Source organism: Felis catus, chromosome C1, assembly GCF_018350175.1.
Source record: "Felis catus isolate Fca126 chromosome C1, F.catus_Fca126_mat1.0, whole genome shotgun sequence".
Lineage (NCBI taxonomy): Eukaryota > Metazoa > Chordata > Mammalia > Carnivora > Felidae > Felis > Felis catus.
In genome coordinates, this window is record NC_058375.1 from 28363120 (window position 1) to 28386404 (window position 23285).

Below are 23285 nucleotides of genomic sequence, written 5' to 3' on the forward strand. Positions count from 1 at the left end.
GATGGATGAAGGAACACAGAAGCCTGCCGGGCTGATGCAGGCGGCAGAAGCTTGTTTCAGTGACAGAACGGTTAGCCATGCTGTCACTTGCCCCAGAACAAGGCTGGATGGAACAGTCCCCCCAGGGCCCCCGGGAGGTGCAAGGGTGTCTGGCTCCACGCAGGGCGGCCGGGTGCTGGGGCCCCTTTGGCACGGGGATCTCTTCATTCTGCTGATTTCAGGCCACAACTAATTATCCTAATGGGTTTAAATGGCCCTAAATGTTCTCAGAGTTTGGACAGGACCCATCTGGAGCCTGCAGGTGGGCTGGGCCGGCTGACAGCGAGTGGGGAGACTTCGGCGGGGATGCTGCGGAAATCCAAAGTAGCAATGCCTGTTGTTGTGTGAGGCCTGAGACATTCGAGGCGGAGCGTGTGGGCTGGGAGGCCGGGGTCACCATAGTAAGAACAGCTAATACTTCCACAGCTCTTTCCACGAACCAGGCAGCGCTCTCAGCGTTTTACTTAGTCAGCACATTTAGTCCTCACCACCATCCTAGGGGGGTAGAGGCCACGATCGTGCCCATTTCGCAGATGAAGCAACCGAGGCAAGGCCGTGGCTGGTAATCAGAGGGGCTTGTGGTCGCGTGGGCAGGTCTAGACTCACTGCCCTCGGTCACAACACGATGTCGCTTCTCAAAGTGGGCGGGCCACAAACATATCCCTGTGCCCCTGCCTGGGCCCACACCTGGAGCCTCAGGAAGCAAGGCCAGCGCCAATCTTCTCTAGCTGCAGCAACTGTCCCCACCAGGCTGACCTTGCTCCGAGGGGGTCCCACCCCGACCCGTGCCATGACCCAGCGGTACGTTACCAGAGTGGTGAAGATAAAGTGGTAGTATTCCGTCATCATGCCCATGGCCATGGCCTGCGGGAAAGCAGAACATTAGCAACTTGCAGGGGGTGCCCGAGAAGCAGCCTCCCCACTTCCGCTCCAGTGGTGAGGACTGGACGGGGCGGTGGTGGGGGGTTGGGGGTGGGGGTTGAGAGGGTCTGGCTCCTCGCAGGGAGGGGGCTGTTCTCTGAGACCACCTCCCCAAAGCGACAACGACCGGCTGGTAGACGGCGGAGGGTTTCACACGGGAGTGTCCGGGAAAGTCACCTGGGACAGATTAAAACGCAGAATCTTGAGCCCATACTCTGCAAAGATTCCGAATTCCGCAGGGCTGGGCTGGGCTGGGCCCGGTAGTCTGGCTTTTCAGTAAGCATCTCCGGGCCTGCCACACTTCAGAGAAATGCCGCCGGGATCAGCCCCAGACCGCCTCTGCCAGTGCCCTGACTCCACCCGGCGGAGCTCACCGTCCTGGCTCCAGAGAGAGGTGTGGGAAAGCCCAGCCCCCACCAGCCTCCAGCCAGGCCTGAGGAGGAGAGGCTGTGGTCAGGCTGAGAGCCTCCCGGGGGAGGGGGCTGAGACAGCCAGGCTTCCCTGGTCCAGCTGACCACGAAGCAGCCCGCACGGCTGGAATTATTACCATGTACCATCATGAAGCCTGCATTGTACACATTTATGTATTTTATTAGAAACCTATCATCTATAATAATTACCATAATGCATTTTCTGCAAAGATCTTCTGGGCCCACAAAGTGCTCTGGAGGAATAAATGTCACGGGCTCAAGTCCACTCGGAAAATGTCACTCATTCTCTCGCCCTCTTGGAGATTCACAGCCTGCTTCAGTAGGTTCAAGGCTCAGAAAAGGCTTCAGTAAATGGATGTATTTACCTTTGTGGGGTGCAGTGTATAGCTGCTGAGCACAAAATCTCCACTTTTAATTCTGGATGTTTTCAAGTTAGGCAGAGTAAATGGGAGTAAATTTCGTGGGGAGTAAATTACGTGGGGAGTAAATTTCGACTTTCTGGCTGGATGACCTTGGGTCCATTCCTTTCCCCCTGAGCCTCAGTTTCCTCACCTGTAAACTGGGCGTGATAATCCTTGCCACCTCCCAGGGTGGCAGTGAGGGGCTAAATAGACACAGCACATAGTAACTCGGCGAACTGGGGTCATGACTGTCTCTATTACTCCGTGATAGAAGGAAGTGCTGGCAGGTGCCCCGGGAGGAGGGTTAAGGGACTTCTGGGGAGTGTGGGTCTCCTCCATTGTGACTTTAAAGATGCCCCACACTGGGTGCCGACTGTGCACCGGACTCTGGGCTAGACTCTTTCCTTGCCTTGTCTCAACAGAATCCTCCGTCACCGGCTGAGGTAGGGATCATTGGCTCCACGGACAGGGGAGGGGACGACCCTGGGGTCCCTCGCTCTTGGGCGCACAACACCCAAGGGCAGAAGCAAGATCCAAACCCCCAAACGAGCTATCTAACCGCTGTGTGAGGGAGCCTGGGGGAGGACAGAGGCGGCCAGGAGGCTTGGGCACCCCCTTGGCAAGGCCCAACTGGAGGCTGAGACCAGAAACCCCCCCCCCCCCCGCCACGGACTTGAAAATGCCCCGTCCCCAGCTCAGCGCCCGTCTCCCTGCACTCCGTGTCTCCCCCCGAGCCCCTACCTGCCTCTCTCAGGGTCATGAGTATAGAGCCCCACGGAATGCCTCCTTCTATCACCAGGGACGCTTTCTGGGACCATATAATCGCCTTTTACACAGAGCACTGGCTCAAATTTGAGTGTTTTGGGTTTCCGCGGCAGCACCCTCCAAGGGGGTTGTAGGCGATTTCGTTGTTTATTTCTTAGGCAGCTGGCAGACACTGCTCTTGTTCCCAGCATGCCATGCCAGGCTGCGTCTGGGAAGGAACAGAGGCCCATCCGGGACCGAGAGCCACTTTCCTCCCCCACTGTCACTGCAAAGTGGAGCAGATGGTGCGGGGAACTTCAATAAACCTAGTAATAGGAAGAGTAACACCAAGTGCTGTGGGCTACGGGGAACTCATCACGGAAGAGGCGGTGAGGCACTCCTGGGGCTCTTCCCGCGACCCCGAGGCCTCTCCGGGCCTCCTGAAATGTTCTGTCCTGTGTGGCTTCGGGCCCTGCGCGGCAGCCCCTGACCCCCACCTGCAGTGATGGCACCGAAGCTAGCATTCTCACAGCACCCTCCGGGTGCCAGGCTGGGCTCAACCCTGGTCTCATTCCATCCTCACACCAAGCCAGAGCTTAAAGACCGCACTGCGTCCATTTTGCTGCTGCTCGAACAGGCTCGCAGAGGCCGGTTCCCATCGCCAGAAGGAAGCGGAGCTGGGGTCCAGCTGAACTCTGGCCGGCGTCACGCCCGAGTGTGGGAAAGGGAACGGGGGGGGGGGGGGGGGACGTGGCAGGCAGATCCCGACCATGCCTTCCATCCCTCCGGCTGGCCCGCGTTCACGCACCTGCTTGAGGATCTGGGCGGCCATGGTGTGGCTGCAGTCGAAGATGATGCGGAATTCACGGCCCCGCTTCATCTCCTTGAGTAGGGGGCGTGAGTCATCGGAGTCAAGGGGCAGCTGGCGGATCTTCAGGCGAATGTTGTACCTCGATGGGGCCATGATGAGCTCCTGCAGTCGGATGAGCCCTGGGAGGCCCCGGGGTGCAAAAGACACATGTGTGCACACAGGTATACACAGCTGCGGGCATCTCGGGTGTCCACACACGCCTGCGGCCACAGGTCTGGAGACACACACAGACGTGGACGCGTGGCCCACAGAGATACGTGCACGTGCACGGACTCAGTTATGTGTCCGGACACAGGCACCGGGCTGTGCACACGCAAACACATGTTTACATGGACATGCGTACTTTGATACGGACACACGCCTGGGCTTGTTCACATATGTAAATAAGGGCGTGTGCAGACACAGAAACACATACAACACGTGCAGATCCAAAAGTAGGCACAGAGAGACAGCAAGTCCCCACTGACCACACCTCCCCGCTCCCCTCTAAACTAGAAGGGGGTACACAGATTTACGGAGCCCAGACCCGAGGCCACCCCTCTTCATCACCCCACCTGCAACACTGGGAAGCGTGGGACCTGCCTCCAGGATGTGGCACAAGTGGAGGCTCCAGGCTCCTCTGTACCAACTACTGTTGGGACTGTATAAGCCCACGTGGTATTTGTGTCCCCCAACCCAAGGACAGGCTACCTCAGTAAACCCGACCCATTTTTTCCAGGCTCAATGGAATCGCTTCCTCCGTGAAGCCTACCCCTACTGCTCTGTCCAAACAAAACACCCCCTCCTCCAACCCGGTGGCCTCGCCCTCAGCACCTCGTCTCACCCCCCACCCTGGGTCCCCGCAGCCTCGAGCACAGGGCCTGGCACTTAGGTGGTGCTCCATGCAAATTTCCGTAATTGAACTGACTTACTGTTTTGTTTTTTTTTTTCTCCCCACACTGAAAAATCCATCCTCCACCTTGGCATTTTGCGAAACCACTTAATCTGGGGACTTTCAGGGAAAACTGAATGTCACTTCCTGGAGACAAATGGCTTACTTAGGTCTAATTAAGTTCATTTCCGTAGCTATTTCAAGGTCCCTTCTTGCTGACTCCCCTCTGTTTAGCCTGGGAGCAAGCCTGCTTGCTGCCCTCCGTACCTCTCCCCACTGCAGGGAGGGGCTGAGCCAGCAGGGGCCAGGGTCCCAAGTGGGCCATCCCCTCCTGCCCACTAGGCTCCCCGCCCACAGTCAGGGCTTAGCGTCTGTGTCCTAATTGTGCTGTCCACTGGCTACAGGCCATTCCCCCTCGACAGTACTCGGGTTCTGCTCTGGGGAGCAACTCCACCTCCATGCTCGCACCACATGACTCAGGAAGGATCTACCCCCAGCTCTAGGGGCACAGCATGCGGCCCCAGCCTGGCCAATCAGCACACACATTCCTCCAGGCATAGGTACGGGCTTAGAGATGGGTATGTGACACCAGCTGGTCCTATCAGATGACTTCCAGAAATGGTGCCTCAGCCACTGGTAAGAGCTACGCCCCCTTTTCCACTTCACTCCAAAGAGGGAGGAAGTAACTCTGGGCATCACCACACAGAACCTGAGAAGGATTCCAAAACCACAGAAGTCAGGACAAGTAAGTCCTAATGATACCCATTTGAGCCTCTGGATCAAATAGTACCTGAAGCTAAAATTACTCCTGAACTCTCCAGTAAACACAGCCAACAAAATCCACTCCTCCTTTTTTGTTTGTTTGTTTGTTTGTTTGTTTTTGCTTAAACTAGTTTTCTCTGGATTAAAGTTTGCAATCAACTATTTCAGTGTCCCTTGTCTGGACAGAGTCCCCCCACACAGACAGCCTACTTTGAGAGCCTTCCAACAGAGCATCTGGGTTTCCAAATGCATTTCTGATACAAATGCCTAGATCTGGTCAGCCTCTCCTTTCCATTCCTGACGGCTGGTCACCAGGAAAGCAGTTTGAATGGTATCCATCGTTCCCCTCTGCTGGAAAGGACAGAGATATATCCTTGTGACCTAAGCCTCCCAAGGGGCTCCCAAACAAGCATTGCCACGGCCACGGTCATCAGGAACCCCCGGTCTCCTGGAAGGCCTCAGACCCAGGTGCATGGGCTGGCAGAGGGCTCTGGCATCCTGGAATGATCTGGATCAAACAGGGGTCACAGTGCTTCCTAAACTTGATGGGGCACAGGAACAAGGGTATCAGTCGACCCTCGCAGAAAAGGGAGGGGCCTCGAGCCCCTCTGGAACACACACCCAGCCTTACCCTCCCTCCCCAACTAACCCCAGGAATTCTCAGTTTGGGTGAATGCCGCTGCCCGCTCACACCTGTTACCCTGCAAGGCTCCGAGTTTCCACTTTGCGCCCGCTCGCTCAGTGTTCAGAGTCATGCCCAGCTTCGGTAGGCAGGCACGTGGGCTTTGGGGATCCAGGACATGAGGACGGGGACAGCCTGCATGCTGGAGCAGAGGCCACCAGGGTCTACCTGTCAGCCAAGTGCATTGCCCCGTGTAATACACAGTGACCCACATTCGCCAGCAGCAAATGTCAGACCTCCTTCTCATCAGCGTATTCCCAAAGGAGACCAGAGGCTCGTCTCAGCGCCCCCCACAACAGAGGATGAGGCTCTTGGCTTGCCCGAGATGAGCTTTTCTTCCTGGCTGCCTCCCTAATCAATCTCTCTCAAAATATCTGCAGTGAATCATGGTTGTTGGACTCATGCTTTTCACTTACAAAGCACTTCTGCATATTCATTACCCTATTTAACCATCTCCCTGTCCTAGAAGGCATGTAGAATAAGAGACTTTTCTTCCCAACGTTACAGACGAAGAAACTGAGGCTCACAGAGGTCACGTGGTCTGCCGAGGTTTCGCAGCATGCTAGCAACGGGATCAAGATTTGAGACTCAACCTGTTGGCTGGCTCCTACAGTGGGGCCCTTCCCTCCACCCCAGGTTTTTCCAAGACCCTTCCTTTCATTCTCGACACCCGTTTGTCTCTGGGTGCAGATCAGGTTGTGAAGGCGACCACCTGTCAAAGGTCACGGGCCAACCCTGTTGGTTCCTGGAATAATCACTCTCGAATATTCTGTAACTGAGGACCTGGCATCCCGAAATCATGCGCCAAACCAATGGCCGCACTTGTCTATGTTCCTACTGTTTCTGAGTACACAAGGCTCCCATTATAACCCCCAACATCTGTGTTTTGCTTCCTGCCCCACAGAGGATGTCTCCGCCTAACAAATCCCACCTGTCGTATTATAGGCTACATTAGGGTAATAAAATGATTAAAGTCTCCGGAGTAAAAAAGGCTCGTGCCCATGCTTTCCATTTGCCCCTGCCTCCTGACGGATCCCGGTGCTTCTCCATGAGGCTCTGCGTGCCACGACGTGCCCCCTCCCGCTTCTAGGCAACTGTAAGAACTTTTCTCTCAATGGCATTGACCTCTCTGCGTCATCAGTTGGTCATCTGCATCTATGGGGTCCCCGGGTACATTTAAAAAGTGTTCTCCCTTAGGGAGCCTGGGTGGCTCAGTCGGTTGAGCGCTCAACTCCGGCTCAGGTCATGATCGCATGGTTTGTGAGTTCGAGCCCCGCATCAGGTTCTGTGCTGACAGCTCAGAGCCTGGAGCCTGCTTCGGATTCTCTGTCTCCCTCTCTCTCTCTGCCCCTCTCCCGCTCATGCTCTGTCTCTCTGTCTCTCTCTCAAAAATAAATAAACATTAGGGGCGCCTGGGTGGCTCAGTCAGTTGGGCGGCCGACTTCGGTTCAGGTCACGATCTCACGGTCCGTGAGTTTGAGTCCCGCGTCGGGCGCTGTGCTGACAGCTTGGAGCCTGGAGCCTGCTTCGGATTCTGTGTCTCCCTCTCTCTGACCCTCCCCCGCTCATGCTCTGTCTCTCTGTCTCTGTCTCAAAAATAAACATTAAAAAAAAAAAAAAAAAGAGTTCTCCCTGCAGTAGATTGCATTGGTGACCCTGGTTCTACACCCCTCCCTAGAGGCACACCTCTGGCCACGTAACTTTGCAGTGACCTCCAACTGTGGGGAGGTGACCTGCCCCACTAATGACACTGGACCCAACCATGTAACCTGTGTTGGCCAACGGGGTTTTAGCAGGCATTGGACACCAGCCGCTCGAAATGGAACTGCACGCTGGGTTTGGTCTCTCGCATCTCTGCCACCGTCATGACGTGTCTGGGCTGGCCTGCTGGTGGAGGAGGGGCCCGTTGCCCCTGTCATCTCCGCCAAGGCCGGTTTACATCAACCGACCGCCAAATGACCCGCAGGCATGCGAGTGATCCAGCTGAGACGAGCACGACCGCCTAGCTAACTCAGCCAACCACTGACACTGAAGACTCGTGAACTAAACAAATACTGTGTTAAGCCGCTCCGTTTTGGGGGTGGTTTCTTACACAGTGTTATTGTAGAAATATTGTAGAAACTGGTGCACTGTGCCCCCTTCTAGGAGGGCGAAGAGAGCCATGATTTTGTTCAGGGGGCAGTGCGCCAGTCCCAAGAGTTGACTGGTGATTGGTTAAGAGCCAGTCAGTGGCTGGGGCGCCTGGGTGGCTCAGTAGGTTAAGCGTTCAATTTCAGCCCGGGTCATGATCTCACAGTTAGCGAGTTTGAGCCCTGCATCAGGCTCTGTGCTGTCAGCACAGAGCCTGATTCAGATCCCTTCTGCTCCTCACCCCCTCTGCCACTCATGCTCCCTCTCTCTCTCTCAAAGGTAAATAAACATTAAAAAAAAAAAAAGAGCCAGTTAGTGGCAATCTGTTTCCTATTTGAACATGCTTAGGGTAGTAGGCACAGACTCAGCGAGCTGGACAGATGGTCTGTTGGAAGGTTCTGAGACAGATTTTCCTTCTTGGTAAGAGGCATGAGTCACATTAAGAAAAATCCTGTTGGCTCCTACCTCTTTCCTTCTACTTCCTGGGGTATCATCACATGAGGATGTGATGGCAGGAGCTGCGGCAGCCCTCTTGTGACTATGAGAGGGAAAGCCAGGAGAACTGCAGGGATACTGACCCAGGGTCCTGACTCTGTTGAGCTGTTAAACCGGCCCATCTCTAGACCTCCTGTCAGTCAGATAACGAAGTGCCTATGGCTTGAGTCGGTTTGAGTTGAGTTGTCTGTTACTCCAGCCAAGACGTCGGAAAGCGCAAAGCCCCCAGAGCAGATATAGCCAAACCCTGCTCTTAAGTGCTTCCCGCTCTGGGGCTTTGATGACCCGCAAGCTGACGTTTTGAAATATCCTGATTCTGGGAGCATACCTCTTACCACCCACTAGTCATCACCAAAGTCAGATCATTCTTTGACCGAACCCCTAGTACCCATTGTGTTCTTGACCGAACCAGCTACGCCACGGACTCCCCCACGTTTTGAGATGTTTGTTAAGCTGAATGGAACCAAACTGAAAATCAAGTTGAACTCACCTAGGCTGCTCTGACTGCTCTGTGTCCGTGACACTCCAGCTACACCTGTTCAACATCACTCCGTTCACATTCAGTTCTTCCCTTCCCCCACCGGCCCCAAGCTCTCTTCCAAGCAGCCCCTCGAATCCAGACCTCCTTTGTTCCTGCCTGGATCAATCCGGCCACCTCTGCTTGCCTTCTTGTTCCGGGCTCTCCCTGCAATCCTCCCTGAGCATGGCCGTCACAGCCGCCTTCTAAAACTCTGCTTTCATTATTCTATTTCTTTGCGCAACAACGCTCCATGGGGTCTTGGCTGCTTCCAAGATAAAGTCTGAACTCTGAAGCTAGACAGCAGAGACCTGGCACAGCCTGATACGCTCTGTTTATCTGACCTTTTCCTCCCACCCTCCAAACGTGAGTCTTCTCCCCCAGCCAGGCCCTGCTCTCGAGAAAGCTGTGGTGCACGTCCCACCTCCTCATTTTTGCTGGTGCTGCCCCCGCCTCCTGTGATTGCCCTCGAGACCGCTCTCCCCGTCCATCCACCCTCAAGGCCTAGCTCACGTCTCTCTTTCTCTAGTAAGTCAGCACAGATTAGCCAAGGCCACAGGGCCTCCTCTCCCCAGGGGCTTCGGCGCCGACTGTATGTACCTGTCGCCGGATTCTTAGCTCTGATGGCCTGGAATGACCAATGACCTCTGGGTACAGACTCATGCCCCTGTGATATGACTAACTCCTCGAAAGAAGATGGGATCACCACATCCTCATTCCTCTTCCTTACCGGTGCCCACTACTCTCTTCCTGCAAAGTTTAATTATAACTTATTTCCTCTTGATTTTTCAATTCGATTTAGTTCAGTTCAGTTCAACAAGCACTTAAAAACACTTATGTTGTACCAGGCCCTGTGCTAAGCCCCGGAGGCATGCAAGGCTCATGTCCGGACAAGGAAGCAGGCTCGGAGCCACACTATCATTCCCAGCAGTGTGCTAAGACCGATCGTCTACAGGGCTGCCCAAAACATTGGCGGGGACCCGGAGCCAGGTGCCAGTGCCCCTTAAAGGCAGACACCTCATGCTGGGGGCACTGAGCCGGGGTGGGGTGCCCTGGCCTCCAGGATCTCCTGTCTGGTACTTTGGGCATAGCAGGGACTCAACAGATGCTCGTAGAATCCCGAGTTAAATAGACAGCTTTTCTGAGGGATTCTCTCCCTATGATTCCCACACCCCATTAGGAGGTAATCAAGAGCTGACATAGAATCACAGGCAGCAGAGAGCTGGAGGGCTCTTTCCAGGCTGGATGAGATAGCTCTCGACTTGACACGTGGGCAGAGAAGGGCCAGATGGGTTAAGTGACTTGCCAAGGTCACTCTCTCTTAAGAGGCCGGGCTAAGAAATGTCTCGGGACTCAAGTCTTTGCAACGAAAGAGGAAGCGGGGGAACAGCTAGTGAGCGTCAGAGCCGGCACGCACGCACGGGCCGGTCCGAGTCCCCGAGCCGGGTATGTTTGCTGCAGGCAGGAATGTGAGCCGTTAGCGCGCGGCAGGTCGGGCATGGCTGGGCAGGGGTGAGTGCAGCTGGTTGGTGGCTGCTGAGCGCAGACCTGAGCAGGCTACAGGGGTGGAGGCAGGAGCGTGGGGAAGGTGGGAGTGTGGCTGGTGAGCCCGAGGCTGCGGGGGGAGTGCAGGGGGGAGTGTCCGGGTGACTAGATGAGGCTTAGGTGTGAGTGTGGATCCTCCTCCGGGGACAGCTGAGTTGGGCGAGCAGACAAGAGCCTGACCCTGGGGCTCCACCCCCCTCCCTCCCCGCCCTCAGCCCAGCCGGGCCCGGCTACCCACCTGTACTGTCGTCATAGACCACGGTGGCCGATCGCCACTTGAGGTACTGGACCAGGTCGAGGATGGCGTGGCTGAGAGAGGCGTAGTCGGGGTAGAGGTTCACGTAGAAGGTGTCCTTGTTGTCCAGTGGGTGGTGCTTCCAGCGTAGCTGAATGTGGGGCACCTCCAGGGCATTGCAGATGGACTGGACCGCGTTGGTGCAGGAGCCCTGTGACGGCCCGAAGATGGCCACCACCCCCAGTGCCAGCTGGTCACAGGCTGCGGTGGAGGGAGGAGGGGAGACAGGGAGCAGGGGTCAGTGCCGGGCTCGTCAGGCTGCGGGGGGTGGTGGGGGGGGGGCTGCGGGCATGGGGACGCAGTGATTTTCATGATCCCATGAACACGCTGGAGCCCTCGAGGGCGGATGACGGAGGCTCTCTCTGAACCTGTCTCCTCATATGGAAGCCTGGGTTGCAATCGCCCGGGCTCAGGGGATCACAGGAAGGCGGGGTGAGATCACGCGCACAAGACCCTCAGCACGGCTTGTGAAACAGAGATGGTGATTCCTTTTGACGTTATCGTCACTCTGTTGGGCACCCCCAGCTCCATACCTGGTCCTGTTCTGGGGGGTGGGCGAAGGCTGAGAAACAGGTAGGACGAAACCCCTCCCCGCTGGGGGCTGTTAAGCCTCCAGCCCCAGCCTGTTCCCCGAAGTCCAAACGTGCGCGTCTCACCTCTCCCTGGACACGGCCACGTGAGTGTCCAAGATGCATCTCAGACCTGACGTGTCCCAAACGCGACTCCTCCTCCCCTCCCAGCCTCCCAGCTCCACCACCCCAGTGCCTTATGGCCCGAACCCTGGTTTTGCCCCAACTCCCGTTGTTCTCTCCTATCCCACATCCCAGTTCATCGCGATCTTGCGGCTGCATCATGGGGATGTTTCAGAATGTGACCGCCTCTCACCACTGCCACTATCCGCTTCAGCTTGGGTTACTGTAGGAGCCTCCTCCCCGGCCCCAGCCTCCTCAGAGGCCCGCCCTGCCTTCCTTCCTCTCACAACCTAAGGTGTTTACGTCGCTCTTTGAGTCCAAAGGCTCTAGTCTCACCCAGTCTGAAGCCAAAGTCCTTCCAGTGACTGATGAGGGCCTGCTTGCTGCACTTCCTCCCCATCCCTGACCCACCCCGGCCCCCATTACCACCCCCGCTTTCCTGCCTTCCTCTCCCATCCTTCTCTTTCTCCCTCACAACACTCAAGCCCCACTGGCTTCCATGATGTTCCTCAGACACGCCAAACACACTCCTGCCTCAGGGCCTTTGCACTTGCTGTCCTTTCTGGCTGCAGTGTTCTTCTTTCAGATATCCATATGACTTCCCCTCACCCCCCCCCCCCTCAGGTCTTTCCATCTGTGTGGCCTTATTAAAGAAGCATCACTTGCCCAACCTGTAATACGAATCCCCATTCAGCCATGGTCCTTAAACCCCACACCCTGCTTTGTTTCTTTCTTTAGTAAATGGCCACCAGAAGTCTCACTCATTTGTTGACTTTCTCCTCCCACCAGAATGTAAGCACAAGGCAGCAAGGGCTTGATCTATGTTGTTCACTGCTGTCTCAACAATAAACAGTACCTTAATAGTACCTAAACAGTGCTGAACACAGTACTTGGCCTGAGTACGTGCTTCCCAGCATCTGCTGAGTGAATGTGTGTTGAACCCCTGCCTGCAAACAGTTTGCTTTCTTGGGCGGGGGGCCAAGAGCTCAGGCAGGCCAGACGGCCGATGCTTCTGGGGAGGGCAAACGTGGGTGGGCACAGCAGAGCATTAAATGAGCAGCCTCAGGGCAGCTGCAGGCTCAAAAGAGGGCACAGGCTCACCTAGGGATGGTCTCTAAAAGATCCCTAACGTGGGAACTGTCAGGGGCAGTCAGGGAGAGGGCTCCCCAGGAGCCATTGCCCTTTCTTCTGGCAACGGTCTCTGATTTTTCTTGGGGCTCCACTGCCTTTTCCACCCCCAAGCCACGAGGGTTAAGGCAAGTGCCTTAGACACTGGCCTCCTTCAGGCCACAGTCGTTGCTTTTAATGGTCATGTGACCAGTCAGAGCTAATGGGATGCCATGAGACCTCACGCTGAGAAGGTAGCACTCTCCTTCTGCAATGGGACATGGTTGGGCGGGGAGGCAGGGGGGGGGGGGTAAGATCTGGAGGTGCATCAGCCACCCTGGGCTCACAAAGCAAGTACAGTGCTTATCTGGGGACAGAGTCATCAGTGGTGGTGAGCAGAGCCAGAGAGGACGAAATAAGAGCCCCTGATCAAGTGGAATCTTGGGCTTTGGTTATATGACCCAATACGCTCTCTTCTGGCTCAAGCCACTTAGGATTTGGTTTTCTGTCACGTGCAACCAGAGCCCTAACCAATCCACCAATAGAGCATTCCCAAGCCTGCAGCCACAGGACCGATACTGCATGCACGCGTATGAACGTGTGGTACATGCGGGAGGCGAGACACAGCGCCTAAGCATCGGTGCACAGGGGGCTCAGACATGTCCTGGCTGCCCCAAGGGCCTCTGGGAATGACCTACTGTGCTCAGGCCACCCCTGGGATTTGCAGAGCCCCAGACGAGAGTACAAATGGAGGTCCACATACTATGTGGCCAAATATTTAAATGCTGTATGTAAGTCAAGCTAACAAACTGTCACATAAAACACACCCTTTCCTCCTACCTTGACAAATACACCTTCATAACAACCTGGAAAGTCAAGTGAGAATGGAGACTTCCCATAGGCAGTGATGTGGGGAAAGGGGGGGCAGCTCCCACCCTGCCCCTTCTCTTTCATTGTCGGCTCCACCGTGAACCATAAGGGGTCCTGCACTCTCCATGTGCACACCCCGCTCCCATGTCCAAGCTCCGTCCACATCTGTGCAAACAGCTGCCCTTTGCTCACCCCTGGAAAGGGCCCAGGCGTGTGACCGTGGCAGTATGGCTGTCCCTCTGGAGGACAGCCCCAGGAAGAGGCTCATGCAGGCCTGGACATGGGCTCAGGATCAAGTGGGTAGGAAATTCAGCGTTCTAGATACTTCTAGGACTAGAAGGGCAGGGCACAGGCTTCTGGCAGGCAAGTGCGCTTGGTCCCACTAACCTTTTGTTCTGGAAGGAGACACTGACCAGAGGAGGGTGAGGGCAGCCCCTCCAAAGCACAGACCCAGGACCCAGAGAAAGGGGCCTCTTGCCTGGGCTAAGGGTGGTACCAATGGGTCCAAAGATACAGGGCGTGGTTTTTTGTTTGTTTTTGTTTTTGTTTTTGTTTTTGAAGTAGGCTCCACACTCCATGTGGGGCATGAATTCACAACCCTGAGATCGAGAGTTGCATGTTCTAGCGACTGAACCAGCCAGGCGTCCATCCCTAGGGAGGTTTTGAATTGATCAGAATGGGTGGTCTTCAGGGTACTTTTTCCTCTTCATGAATATCCACTCCCTTCTCCCTCTCTGCCTCCTGGGACCGGGATGTATTATATAAGGCACTTATTCCCCTGAGATTTGTATTTCCCTCAGGAACACTGGAGAATGCCACTTATGGCCCAGGTGAAAGATACAGCACTCTGCCGGAGGGGGGGGGGGAGCCAGTTATTGTCAGGAGTCTGCTGGAACCACCTGGAACGTGGGACAGGGCAGCCTTGGATGGGAAGCAGCAGGGCCAGCACAGAGAACATCTCCTGGGTGATCAGGGCTCCTCATGGCCAATGCCAGGTGCAGGAAAAGATGCCCAGTGGGGCACGTGGCACCTTCCCAGTACCCCCCCAGTTGTAGGACTGGGGACCAAGTTGGGAAAACACTGCTGTTCCCACCCTACAGTCAAGAGACCTTGGGCGGCGCTCTGTGTGAGATTAACCCCAGGGATAATAAATGCTTCAAAAACAGGAACCCGGGTTTGCTGGTGTCCAATTTCAGGACGTTCTCCTTTTGAAAAGGGCTTTCGCCCCAAGGAGGCCATGCTCTGTCCTATACACTCACTGCTCATTCATGCTGTTCCTCTGCTCTCTGGGTGTATTGAGTGTCTCTTCGGCCCCTCTGTCCCCCTGAGAGCAGGTGCTCCCTGAAGGAAGAGACCATGTAGGAGTCCCTTCGTAGCCATGGAGGCTGGATACAACATGAAGGAGATGGTGACAGCTGTCCAGGCCTGGTCACCCCCTCTTGCCCACAGCTTGAGGTTGTGAGCACTCTATAAAATCTGTTGGTTTCTCTCATGCTCTGCCTCTCACCCCAGTTTTGAACCTTCTAGCTGTCCTATGAAGTCCCTGGTTTCCACCTGTCTCTACTCTTTTCCTCTTGTCTCTGGGACCCTCTAGTTGATAATTTGGTCACATGACTAGTATGTTTCATTGCCTCACTACCACCTCCAAGAATCTGCCTCTTGGATTTCCCCCTTTGATCTGTGCCTGATACTTCCTAAACCCTCACCCTCACCCAGCCCAACCTCTTAGGTCATGGCCCCCTGCCCAGGCCCAAGGTCTAGGTATCCTGTTTGACTGAGGCAGGGGAGAGTGTTATAATGCAAGTTATGATTCTGCAGAGGATTATAAGAGCGATCTTAAAAAAAAATTAAATTAAAAAAAAGAGCAATCTTGAAGGAGGGGATTCTGATTTCGACATCAATTGCGAAGACAATGATAAAGGTAATAGCAATGAGAGTTGTGATGGTGAAGACCATACTGTGTGGCTGTTGATGATCGTGGCGATGGCAGTGGCGAGGATGGGAAGGATGATAATGTTGATATCGTCACATGATGGCGAGAGGATGATGACAGGATTGATGATGATAAAAATGCCAGTGCTGTGGCAGTAATGGTGATGACGATGGTAGGAATAATGACGGTGATACAAGTGTTGCTGAGACAGGAGGTGATGACAATTTGACGGTGATGATACTAATTGTGGTGATGATGTTGGTATTGACAAGACTGGCGATGACGAAGATGCTGACGTCACGACAGGGATGAAGATGAGGAGAAGGATGACAGTAGGGGTGGTGATGTTGTCAAGGGTGCGAATGGAGACGATAACAATTCTGATAAGATTGGTGCTGACGAAGATGTCAACATCATGACTGTGGCAATGGTAGGAATGATGGCGATGATGCAGGCACTGATGAGACTGGTTCTGACGAAGATGTCAACGTCATGACTGTGACGATGGTAGTAGAAATGATGGCGATGATGTGGGCACTGATGAGACTGGTTCTGAAGAAGATGTCAATGTCATGACTGTGATGATGGTAGTAAGAATGATGGCAATGATGTGGGCACTGATGAGACTGGTTCTGACAAAGATGTCAACGTCATGACTGTGACGATGGTAGTAGAAATGATGGCGATGATGTGGGCACTGATGAGACTGGTTCTGAAGAAGATGTCAATGTCATGACTGTGACGATGGTAGGAATGATGGCAATGATGTTGGCACTGACGAGACTGGTTCTGACGAAGATGTCAACGTCATGACTGTGACGATGGTAGTAGAAATGATGGCGATGATGTGGGCACTGATGAGACTGGTTCTGAAGAAGATGTCAATGTCATGACTGTGACGATGGTAGTAAGAATGATGGCAATGATGCGGGCACTGATGAGACTGGTTCTGAAGAAGATGTCAATGTCATGACTGTGACAATGGTAGGAATGATGGCGATGATGCAGGCACTGATGAGATTGGTGCTGATGAAGATGTCAATGTCATGACTGTGACGATGGTAGTAAGAATGATGGTGATGATGTGGGCACCAATGCGATTGGTTCTGACGAAGATGTCAACGTCATGACTGTGACGATGGTAGGAATGATGGCGATGATGTGGGCACTGACGAGACTGGTTCTGACGAAGATGTCAACGTCATGACTGTGACGATGGTAGGAATGATGGCGATGATGTGGGCACTGACGAGACTGGTTCTGACGAAGATGTCAACGTCATGACTGTGACAATGGTAGGAATGATGGCGATGATGTGGGCACTGACGAGACTGGTTCTGACGAAGATGTCAACGTCATGACTGTGACGATGGTAGGAATGATGGCGATGATGCGGGCACCGATGCGATTGGTGCTGACGAGGATCTTGCTGTCTGGCAGTGATTGGTGGTGATGGCAGGTGCTGATGACGTCAAGAATGGAGGTGAAACCGCTGTATCACTGACGGTGATCGTAGTCGTTGTGGTGACGGCGCGCTGGCATCTGTAGTGGTGACAATGGTGGTGGTGGGAAGACGATGGCTACACGGGGCTCCATCCTGCCAGAGATGCGGTGATTACATGTCACTGCTGCGTGGCAGTAAGCATCAGTTCTGCCTTTCACCCATTTCTTCTCTTTGGCCTCTCTCCGCATCCCTTTTTCTGTCCTCTCCACGTTCCTTTCAGCTTCTGAGGACCTTCCAGCCTGGAAGAGCACTGCTGCCCCCGAGGGACCAGGGCAGGGGTTACAGCAGCGGCGGCGGCAGCAGCTTTATCCCCAGATGTTTCCAGGGCAGCGGCCAACTCTTGTTCTGGCAGCCCTGAGCACCCACTGCAGTAATTACATTATTTGTAGCTTCAATTCGGAATCCATTTTCTGGTCATTTTACAGTAACTCGGTGGTTCACAGTCATTGCGGGAGTCCACAGCCTGAATGCAGCCCCCCTCCCCCTCTTTCCATGGCAATTGTAGTTATAGCACAAATTATCCCAATCAATTTGTGTCTTAAAAGGAATTGAGCAGCCCAGAGAATAAGTGACGGCAGAGGAGCCTGGGGAGTGCTGGGTCGATTCCAGGCCCGCTCCGGTCAGGCTTGGAAGAAAACACAGGCGCTCTCTGGGCTGCTGGCTCGGGCACCGTTTGGCAGTCACTCGTCTTTTAATTTTCCACAAAACATTTAAAAATAAAGACAATACGTGAAAGTCCCTCTTAATGGGGAAAAGGCCTCTTGGGCCTCACGCGGAGGGAAGGACTAATTCAAACAGAGCTGGCGGGCACACAATGCCAGGCTCCGAGCCTCTGCGCCCGCTCACCCCGCGAGGCCCAAGGTGGCTGGATCCAGCTGTGATGGCAGAGTTTATCATTACCAATGGGTGAGTTAGAACGAAGCCCAAGGTCATCCCCCAGAAGAGTCCTAACGATGCTCCTGAGGACTACCTTTTTGAAAACCAAAGATCAAAAGAAAAAATAAAGATCACGGAAATCAGGGGTTCCCTGAGGAATGGAGAGTGACTAAAGGGGAGCACGGTCCAACCGCAGAAATGCCCTCAGGGTCAGACAGGGGTGGTTCCCACCACAGCAAGGGTCTATCTTAGGTACATTATCGGAGGGGCATTAAGGGAAAGTGATGGCAGAGAGGGTCCTCTTCAAAAATGTTTTTATTGAGGGGCGCCTGGGTGGCTCAGTTGGTTAAGCGACCGACTTCGGCTCAGGTCACGATCTCGCAGCTTGTGAGCTCGAGCCCCGCGTCCGGCTCTGTGCCGACAGCTCGGAGCCTGGAGCCTGTTTTGGATGCTTTGTCTCCCTCTCTCTCTGACCCTCCCCACTCACACTCCGTGTCTCTCTGTCTCTCAATGATAAATAAACGTTAAAAAATTAAAAAAAAATTTTTATTGAGATATAACACAATACAGCAAAGTGTAGAGTCAAGGCACAGACTCCTATGAAGTTTTACACGGAACTGCACTCATGTAACTACTGCCTGGATCCAAATATAAAACATTTCCAACACCTAAGAAGGTTATCTCTTCCCTTTGCCAGAACACACGCTTCATACTCCTCCCTCCCCCAGAGGGGACCACTGTTCATTCATTCAATGTTATATCTGCGAGGCTCATCCATGATGTTTTGTGTAGGAAGAAATGTTTTCTTTTTTTTTTTTTTTTATTGCTCGTTCAAATTCCATTGTATAACTATACCCCAATCTGTCCATTCTTCCGTCGATGGACCTTTATTTCCCACGTTTGGCTATTATCAATAAAGTGGCCAGGAACACTTCCAAACAGCTCCCCTGAGAGGCTCCACCAGTTTTCACTCTCACCAACACTGCGTCGAAAAAGTAAACCTCAGCTCCTACCTCTCACCATGCACAGAAAATCGATGTAAGACAGATCATAGAGCCAACTCTGAAAGACAAAACAACAGAGCTTCTAGAACACAGGAGAAAACCTTCATAACTTTAGGACAGGCACATATAGAACCCAAAGCCATTAGATGTAATGGAAAATATGGATAAATCAGACTTCTTCAAATTAAGAACTTTGTTCCTCAAGAGACAGTAAAAAGGCAAGCTCACTTGTGGAACCTCTACGCGATGTGTTAAGTCCCACAAAGGACTCCTACCCGCCCTATGTAAAAGACTCCTACAAGTCAATAAGAAAATGACAAACAACTCCATTTTAAAAGTGGTTGAAAGCCTCAAAAATCACTCCGGGAAAGAGAAACTTCAGATGCCCTATTAGCATATGAAAAGATGCTCAACATCTCCGGGCACCAGGGAGATACAAAGTACAACTATAATGAGATATCCATCACATGAACCACCAGAAACAAAACTGACTTTACCCGTAGTGTTTGTGACGACGTGGAGCGATTGCCACTGCCATCGGATGCCCAAGGGGTTGGTGCTGTCTCGCTGACCATATGGCATCCTGTGACCTCGTACTTCTAACTCCTGGGTGTCTACCCACCAAACAATGTGCACGCTTGTGTGCCGCAAGACATCTACCAGAACGATCGGGGCAGCGCTACCCTGTGGGCCCAAATGGAAGTAACTCGAATGTCCGACAATAAATTGAGTTTTCAAAATTGTGGTATGTTCATATAATGGGACACTATACAACAATGAAGAAGAGACTCCTGCTATATTCAACATCCTAGATGAATCTCACAGGTATATTATACACGCTGAAGGTACACACTGGTGTTCTATTTATGTAGAGTTCAAAAACAGGCAAAACAATGTACGGCACCAGCCGTCAGAACAATGGTTCTTTAGCACAGCAGTGAAAAGACGAAAAGGTGGGTAATCTAGCAGAAGATATGGACAATGGTCACATAATTACACACACACACATGCATATCCATGGATCAAGGTTGTGAAAGAAAAGTCCAGAGCTTTATGAGGTGAAGACTTGACCTGGTTTGGGGACTTGGGGAAGGCTCCCCCGAGGACCTAGATAAATGGCAGGGCAGAGGTCGGACACGGGAGGGGCATTACAAGCAAAGAGAACAGCATGTGCAAAATCCGTGAGGTGGGAGGAAGCATGGCACCCGGAGGATGGCAGGTAGGGCTGGAACCCAGAGGCTGAGGGAGCATATGGCACAAGAGTGGCTGGAAGGTCACATTTGGGCTAGACTGGACAGACCTCCCTTGGGCTCTGATGATTTGGGGGAAGAAAAACAGGACACACCATTCAGGCTTTTAAGCCAACAAGGCATGTGGTGGGGGATGGGGTGTGTGTGTGTGTGTGTGTGTGTGTGTGTGTGGTTTTGGTCACTTGGATCGGTCTGACTGGACTTCCAGAGCTGGGTGGTTCTGTCTCAGGCCTAGTCACCCACCACTTGGCAGTTCCACATAGTTTGGAACTCTAAGTTCCTCCTGGAGGAAGTGCCTCAGAAGGCTCTGGAGTTCTGCCCCGAGCTCAGTGCTGGCTGGGGAAGGTCCCTATGCTGACTCACAAGTGTGCCGCTAAAGAGCTGTCATATTATTTTAGTGATTTTTAGAAAAAAAACCGAACAGAATACCCAGCCTAGCCCTTTGGGGTCACCGTGCCCACGTGAAACTCTGTTCTGATTCCAGGCGTTTGTTCTATGTCCTCACCTTTTCACTGAGGAGTTTTGGTTGAGTTCAGTTACTTTCTAGCTGGACGAGGCCAGGCAGAGGAAGCCAGCAGGAACTCTCAGTAGGGAGGTGGATATCTGACTGCACGGCGTTGGCCACAGGGCACGCGGATACAGAGCTGGGAGGACACAGGTAGGGAGGGGGGCATACCAGCACAGGGAGAAGGGTGATGGGCAAAGAACCACTCTTCGAGACTAACAGCATGGGGATGCTCTAGTCTGTCTGCAAGTTGGCTCTGAGGCTCAAGGCAGCGGTCTCAAAAATGTCAGGGAATCGTGCTCAATGTCAGGAACCCTGGGCCCTTCAGCTCACAAGGCACAGAGGAGCAGGGAGGTGGGACAGGAGCCAGGAGTGGAGAAGGTGCCTGTAGATGTGAGGCCCCTTAACCTGACGACTCGGCGGGTAGAGAGCAAGACAGCCAATGTAATAAGAGCCAAGTCGTGCTAGATACCGTTCTAGGCGCTTCACAGAAGCGTGTCCACTTTGCAGATGAGAAAACTGAGGCACCGAGTATTTTGTTCAAGGTCACAACTAGTATCAGCATGGGCAAGGTGTAAGGCTAGGCACTCTGGCTCCAAGCTCACGCTACACTGCCTTTCTGTGTTAAGATGTCTACCCACGATGGGGCTTTGGAAAACAGAACCAGCATCAGGAAGCACCCTGGCAGATTTATCCCTGGGAGCCCAGGAGACCATGATTAGCTCTTGGTAACCCCTTAGGAAGACCAAGGAGATCTTCCCAAGATACATGAATGATGCTGTCTTCCTAAGCTTAGCTGACAGGGGCCCTGGGTAACGATGCACAGACTTCCACGCTCCATTCTCACATCATTCATTCATCTATTCACTCAACAATTATTTCATTGAGCACTTACACTACACACCAGTCTTTTAGGTGCCAGGGCTACATCAGCTAACAAGAGAGAGCCTTCCTTTCAGTAGTGTTGGAGAGAAGGGGAAACACATCAAACACACACCATCATTTAGCTACAAATTGTGATAAGGGCCTTGAAGAAGAAAAGCAAAGGGCTAGGATGACAAATTATAGGAAGGATGGCCTTGTCTTTCCTGGGAATGGGATTCCTTAGGCCTGAGATTTTATAAATAGAGTTCCGTGGACATCTAGGGATATACGGAAGCTATTTCTAGAGTTGTTTGAGCCTCTAAGTTCATTTCAGTTAAATACGTGTGTGTGAGTGTGTGTGTATAAACTATATTTTTAAAACAGTAACAAGAAAAGCGTATGTGTATCCTCAAATGTGCTATACGACTCACTGGGAACTGTGAGCTCATTCAGGTATTGGCAAGTTGCCTTGTTTTTGTTTTTTGTTTTTTTTTTTCACCTGACAATGTTGGAATAAAGTTCTCCAGTCATTTATGTGCAGTTACAGGAACTTATTGTGAGTGTGTCACTAATAAGGAAGGCTGCAACCCAACATTTATTTTGTTTCTTAAAACTCAGGTGTGGGGAAAGCCGATTGGATTTACTAAGACCTATTTTTATGACTTATAATTTTCTTGTTACTGTGAAGCTAAAATAAAGCATGGAAATGTATTGAATGTCAAACTTAAAGTGTTACCCACAGCCTCTGGGGTGAAATCATTGTAGCCATAGAAGCAACTTCATTGTTTTCAGTAGGTCTTTTTATGGCAAGGAAATGTTGCATATTTGAACTTATACATTATCTGTTTTATAGGTATTTTAAGTATTGTTATCTGGATAAGATTTCAATTGAAAAAAAAACAAGTTTGAAAATGCCAGCTTCGGTTCAAAGATGTTGGGGATCTGATGCGACCTCTCCAGTCCCATCTCAGACCCCCGTCCCTCATCCTCCCCCTGCTCCCACGGCCCCTCATTCCCTCATGACACCTGCCAGTGGCCTGGAAATTCCTGATGGACAACCTAGGGGATGACACAGCCTAAGCTGAGCTGGGAATGAGGCAGGACCCCAACCCAGACAAAATAGACTCTAAGCTTCAAGCCCACCAAGAGCTCTGGCCTATTTTCAGGACCCTGGATAGCAAACAGGCTCCTCCTTTATCCCCAAACCTGGAAGACAATAGTCAAGGCTGCATACTCACCCTTTTTGGTGGCCTCGAAGCTGTCGTGAAAGTGAATCCTCTGGATATCATAGGTCAAGGTTGTGTTGGGCAGCAGAGTCCTGTTCCTGTTGATGATGTTGGCAGAAAATCGAAAGGCATGCTCCTCAGCATTCATGACCTGGGCGTTGGGGCCATCTGCATACTCAAAGATTCCTCCTGTGAGAGAGAGGTAAACTCATGTGTGCTGGGGAAGAAGGGGCATGCCAACAAAGATGCTTGGCTCAGAAGGTTTTATGGGCAAGATTTTCCCCTAAAAAAATGTTCAACAATATCCTAGATAATTCCTATACGTAGAAATTGTGCCAGAGCATAAGAAATAGGAAAATTCTCCTAGTTCATTTCACTCAGCCAGGGACTGGCAAACAGAGCCAAATAAAATGACCAACTTATTAACATCGCTATGAAAATTTTCAACAGAGTGCTTGCCAGTAGAATCTATTAGAATGTGACACGGATAACATGACCAGGTAGAGTTATAGTCAATATAAAGAAAGGGTGGTTCAACATAAAGAAATCTATGAATATCATTCCATTACATCAATAGTTCAAAGGAAAAAAAATAACACATGATCAACTCACAAGATGCAGAAAGGCATTTGATAAAATCCAATATACACTGCTGTTAAGAATGCTTAATAAACTAGCACCAGAAAAGTCACCGCCTTGAAACATCTTTAGCTCAAATCTGCCTTCAATATCACACTAATGGTGAACACT

The 23285-nt window shown here is 52.4% G+C and overlaps 1 protein-coding gene across 2 annotated transcripts in view; it reads right to left on the minus strand.

The window, feature by feature from the left end:
* The window catches only part of GRIK3 (glutamate ionotropic receptor kainate type subunit 3), a 230466-nt gene that overhangs the window by 69982 nt on the left and 137199 nt on the right, over positions 1–23285 (minus strand). For both annotated transcript variants that reach the window (XM_003989866.6, XM_019836667.3), the window contains exons 2-5: positions 22548–22724; positions 10648–10905; positions 3345–3526; positions 850–903 (exon numbers count right to left, since the gene is read on the minus strand). In XM_003989866.6, the coding sequence (XP_003989915.2) occupies positions 850–903; positions 3345–3526; positions 10648–10905; positions 22548–22724 (671 nt within the window). The remainder of the gene's footprint in view (positions 1–849; positions 904–3344; positions 3527–10647; positions 10906–22547; positions 22725–23285) is intronic.